The sequence below is a fragment of the Glycine max genome, unplaced genomic scaffold, assembly GCF_000004515.6.
Source record: "Glycine max cultivar Williams 82 unplaced genomic scaffold, Glycine_max_v4.0 scaffold_216, whole genome shotgun sequence".
NCBI classification, from domain to species: domain Eukaryota; kingdom Viridiplantae; phylum Streptophyta; class Magnoliopsida; order Fabales; family Fabaceae; genus Glycine; species Glycine max.
In genome coordinates, this window is record NW_024464815.1 from 23,536 (window position 1) to 28,759 (window position 5,224).

At 34.7% G+C, this 5,224-nt stretch overlaps 1 protein-coding gene across 1 annotated transcript; it reads right to left on the bottom strand.

Moving 5' to 3' along the window:
• Positions 1-401: 401 nt before the first annotated feature.
• Positions 402-2,423, bottom strand: LOC100788241 (calmodulin binding protein PICBP). The gene has a single exon (XM_041013735.1). It carries the CDS (start codon positions 2,421-2,423, stop codon positions 402-404), a length of 2,022 nt encoding a protein of 673 aa, XP_040869669.1.
• Between the last annotated feature and the right edge of the window lie 2,801 nt (positions 2,424-5,224).

Below are 5,224 nucleotides of genomic sequence, written 5' to 3' on the forward strand. Positions count from 1 at the left end.
GCCTAATGATGGGTGCCAAGCACCTCACAAGGACCAAAGAAAGGTCGCATGTCATCAAGCAAAGGTCCCCGGACGAAATTAGGGTATGACAAGTATATTTTGATATTTTTTAATGTTAAAAAGGGTGGTCATTGATCATCAGGTTGGTTAAGGTTGGAAAATATTACTATTTATACCTGGAAGTACAGATTACCTTTTCAGGGTTGATGTTTTAATTTGTAAGTTGCTTTGTGTTGCATCCTTAATTTGATGGATTCTCCTTCATTATGTTTTTTGCCTACCTATATTCCTTTAGCGATTGCCTCAAAAGCTAAGTTGACAAGATGTGAAATCCTTTGCTTCTAAATTTCTTCTTTCTACTTTTTCTTTTGATTTTATTTTTTCTTGTACACGTACTGCAATCACTGTGTCAAATTTCGAAGTGCATAATCAAGCATCCATTCTTCCGTACCTTTTCGTTCTTCCATGTCTTGATGCCTTAAGTTAACTTTTTCAGCTTCTGAATCAGGCTCTAGAGGTAGATATCTAGGCCCTCTTGGGTTGAATTTCCTTACTTTTTCCAATGACTTGATGAATCTCCTAAGCAGGATCACTTTTTTAAGATTGCTCCAGCTTGTAGACATTTTCTGGTTTGTTTTGTTTTGCTCCTTTGGTGCTGATTCTTCTTGTTTTTGGATCATTCCGTTCCCGGATTCCATCTTTTCTTCTTTTTGGTTCGGGCCTTCACTGTATACTCTTTCAGTTCTGTTGGATTGTTTGGAGTTGTCTGAAATTGTGCTGTCAATGAGTGATTCCTTGTCTGATAAGTCATCCTGATCATCTGGAAGAATTGAATCAATTGCTTCTTCTACCATCTTGATGGCTTCATTCTGTTGGCGTGCAACTTCTGGATCAGCTACGACATGGTCCTTAAATTTCATCTCTTGATCAGTCACGGGTGTACTTTCATGAGAGAAGGAAGCTCCTCTTGTTTTGCTCCCATCAAACCCTGACTCTTTTTCATCTGCCCCATCAATTAGTGACTCGGAATTGTTTTCATCCATATTTGATACCATGTGCTTATACACCAAGTACCACAATCCTGTGTTATTCTGTTTCTCTACAGGGGTCTCAGGTTCTACAACAGCACTAATATGAGTTTCATATTGTTCCTTTGTAGAGAACTCTTCAAGAGTCTCAGTTTCCTGTTTAACATTTTCAATTCCTTCTTTTCTGTCGTTGGCAGTTGGTTCGTTTACAGGTGCTCCTGAACCAATCAAATTAGATCTGAGTGATCTAACTAAACCTTCTAGGACTAAACTTTTGGACATGGAAATTTTTTCACCATTATCACCATTCAGATTCTTGGTTTCAACATCTCTTCCAGGTGACTTAGATTTGATATCTGGATTTTCTGTATTCACACTAGATAGCAAATCTTCTGGAACATCATTGACTGTTTCATTGGTTGGAGCCTCCTCATGACTGCTTCTTATAATTTCAACTGGCTCATTTAAGGAACTTGAGGTAGTATCTTTGATCTCTCCAAGATAAATATTATCACTGTCACTTGATATCTTCTCCTCATTATCATAACTGCCAGCTAAACTTTGCTTTCCACTCAAGTCTTCTTCAGTAGCTCCAAAGGCAGGCATATTCTTGACTGTCTTGGTTCCAAGAAAGTCAAGAGACTCAAGACATCTTTCTTTGAGCGTAGTATGATTGTGCAGTTCTGGCATTGGATCATCACTAGTATTTTCTGTCAGTTCCATACTGCTATCATGAGAAAATGATGTTTCTTCCTCGCTGTGATTTGAGGAATTGTCAAGGGGTTGAACTGGATTTGCTTGAGGTTCCATTGTTGGAGAAAACCGTGGACTATTTTCAGCAACTTGAAATGGCAGAATTGTTTCAAAAGCTTTTACTAGAAGTGTCACTTTTTGTCTTTGAGCAGGTGCAAGTTTAGAAACAACCTTTTGAAGTGCATAGTCAAGCATCCATTCCTCAGCATTATTCTTCTCTCCCGCTGTTTGGTGCTTGAGAAAAACTTTTTCTATTTCTAAGTTAGCATCAGAAGGAAAACGTCTTGGTCTTTTGGGGTTGATGTTTCTTACCTTCTCTAATGCATTCACAAACCTTTTCAAGAGGATTAACTTCTTCAGATTGCTCCAGCTTCTTGGTGCTCTTTGGTCAGGTTTGGTCCCCATCCTCTGTGCTGTTGGAGATTCTGTGGATGTTGAAGTATTCCTTTTTCTCTCAACTTCACTCTTTTCTAAGTGTACCTCACCTGAATCAATGCCTTCAGATTTGAATTGATCATCAGAAAAGAGGTCTTCAGGCTCTGGAAGAAGGATTTCATCAAATGCTTTCTGCACCAGCTCAATTGCATCCTTATTTTCTTTGACTAGTATAATAAAATATTGTGATTTACATTTGGTGAACATAAATAACATCAAAATATAATCTTTTGTAACCACTCTTGATATTAAAATTATATACTATTGTTTATATTTGTACAAAATATTTTATATGTACTTTTTTAGTGAATTAACTTATTGTATTTAAGCCTTAAAAATATTACTAATAATGATAAAAAGGTTTAATTTGATTTCAAATTTTAACGGGATTAATGGTAATAGTATATTAGCGTGGTGGGGTCCTTTGTAAATTAATTAATTGAACCAGCAAGAATGAAGTTACCTCATGGAACTTCTTTATGTGTTATACTATTTTTCAAAGGAGGATGATCTGTTGAGATTATGTGTACTTGGATCATAATATATAAAGGATTTTATTTAAGGAATTTAATTTATTTGATTGAGAAAGAATATGTATGAGTTTTATAAATTTTTTATATCGGATTTAATTCTCATACATTAAAAAAAGAGTATATGTAAAACTATTTGTGCAGTGGTGTATTATGTAAAAAATTACCTTCATACTCATACATTCAACTGAATTTGGGTTAATTATCACTTGTAGCAATTACTTCTGTTTATAATTTGTTTGCATTTTAAATGATACTAACCTGTGAGAAGAGGCACTAACATATTGACAGATATTTATAATGATTGATCTTGAGGCCCATAAATCTTTGTACTTTTTGAAAGAATAGTTTGTTGCTGTCAATTGTGGATACAAGCTAGCTCATAAAAAAATGTGTGGTAAGGTGACTCTTGTAAAATGATTGTAACTTGTAAGGCTGTTTGTACGCTGCTGAGTAACTTAAAAAAAAGTTGAGTAAAATTTTTTACTTACATATTATATAGTATATGAATTAAAAATATAGAACAGCATAACTCTAAACACTTACGATGGCTGGTAGCATTGATAGTGCACCACCAAGGGTGTAGCCAAGCCATTATGCTGCACCATTCAATGAATTGTATATTAATTCTTTTGTGGTTTATTTGGGTAGTACATATCAAAGGTTTAACTTATAAATTAATTTTTTTTTACAAACTGTTGAGATGTCTTTTGTTAACTCACTGATCTGTAAGAAGCAATTGTTAATTTTTAGATAGAAGGAGCAGCAACTATAGACGGCAGAGGACCAAGTATATTGGACACCTAGCCTAAACAACAACCAGGTTAACCCTCTGACTAAACAATAAAGTTGGTTTGTTTTTTTGTCCAAAATTGTTGATATATATATATATATATGCTTAAATATATTTTTGTTATCTGTACTATCTTTAATTTTGTTTTTACTATCTAAGAATCGCTCTGTGAATCAATCCTAATCTCACAAACCCTGTCAGAAATCTGCCTTGCTTTTGTACAATCTTTAAACACATGTCTAGGTCTAAGTCGAAGCTAATTTAGTTACAACTTAATCTCCATCTCAATCACTGTGACTGTGTGAGTCACTAGCCAGCCTTCACGCCTACTTATAGTTTCTTGAAAGCTCTTCTGCCACTGGGCCCCCAATGGCCCAGAGTAAGGCCCACACCAACGGAAATTCGTCATTCTCTGCTTTATCTTTCAGCACCTTTTCCGTGGATGGCAAGGGTCAAATTCTTTTTGCTTTTCGAGTTAATATACATAAAAATTGATGTGCTATGCGACACGTGAGAGAAAAAAATAATAAAGGTGTCTATCATATAAATACCATTACTTTATATATTATATATATAATGGTTGCATTGATTTTTGAAGTTAAGATCTCGTATACATTGTCTAAAGTTTTCACTATTAGGTTTGGAAATTATGATCTTGGAGTGCCTAAAAATTGGATATGAACCTGACACGAGCTTTGTTCTCTATGAAGTAGAGGAGTATCACAAGAAAAATTTTGTATTCCATCACAGTGCTAAACTAGCAGCAACTTATGGGATGCTGATGACCAAGCCTAGAAAACCCATTCGGATTGTAAAGTTTCCTTCTTTGTGGGGACTGCCATTCATTCCTAAAATATGCATCTATTGTCACAAAGAGGGATATATTTCTAAGAGATTCTTCTGGATTTCATTGTTTCTCCAATGGCCAGTGCTCGTGTAAAGACTGCTGGTGAAACACTAGTTCATCCAACTGGTCACCATCATTCATGTCATGATGTTTGCTGAATAGTTTTTTTTTAAGTTATAGGATAGCAATGTTATATGAGAGTAGAATGATAGATTTTATGTAGATGTTACTACCAATTTTGTGGGACCAATGAAGTGGAAGGAAGATGCTTCTTACAAATGCTTTTGTAAAAAAAATTAGGAATTAGAACTGCACAGCCTCGTCAGAACAAAGATGTATTTTCTTTGTTTACTGAAAACCTTCACCGTGTATGATCTGTCACAGTTAGGTATTTAGTTATATACCAACTCAGCTTGGTATTTTGTTGGGGTTTCGACTTTTGAAAATTTTACTCCAACTGCATGAATTTTTAATGTTCAGATAACTTTTTTTAAATTAATTTAATTAATGTTCTGTGCTGTGTCATATAGACTAATATAAACTAAATGTAGCATAATCTAAATCCCTCCTTATCAAGCTACATAATTTATCAACCTATTTTTTTAATATCCATTTTGTATCAAAAAGACTGTTGCGCTAGAATTCTTTTGTCCAAATGGTTACATGCTTCCATCACAATATTCCATCCAGTAAGTCAACAATCACACTCGATTTACGTAAATTCAGGATTCTTTTTCTTTCCCAACTCTAACATTGTGCTTCCATTTTAGATTTTGCACCTATGCTTTATCATTGTTGTTATTGTGTGTTTAGGTTTCCATGGAAGAGGTCTGTTGCC

Bases quoted from the DNA above. Each gene is read 5' to 3' on its own strand.
- LOC100788241 (XM_041013735.1), bottom strand. From the start codon at position 2,423: ATGTTCACCAAATGTAAATCACAATATTTTATTATACTAGTCAAAGAA.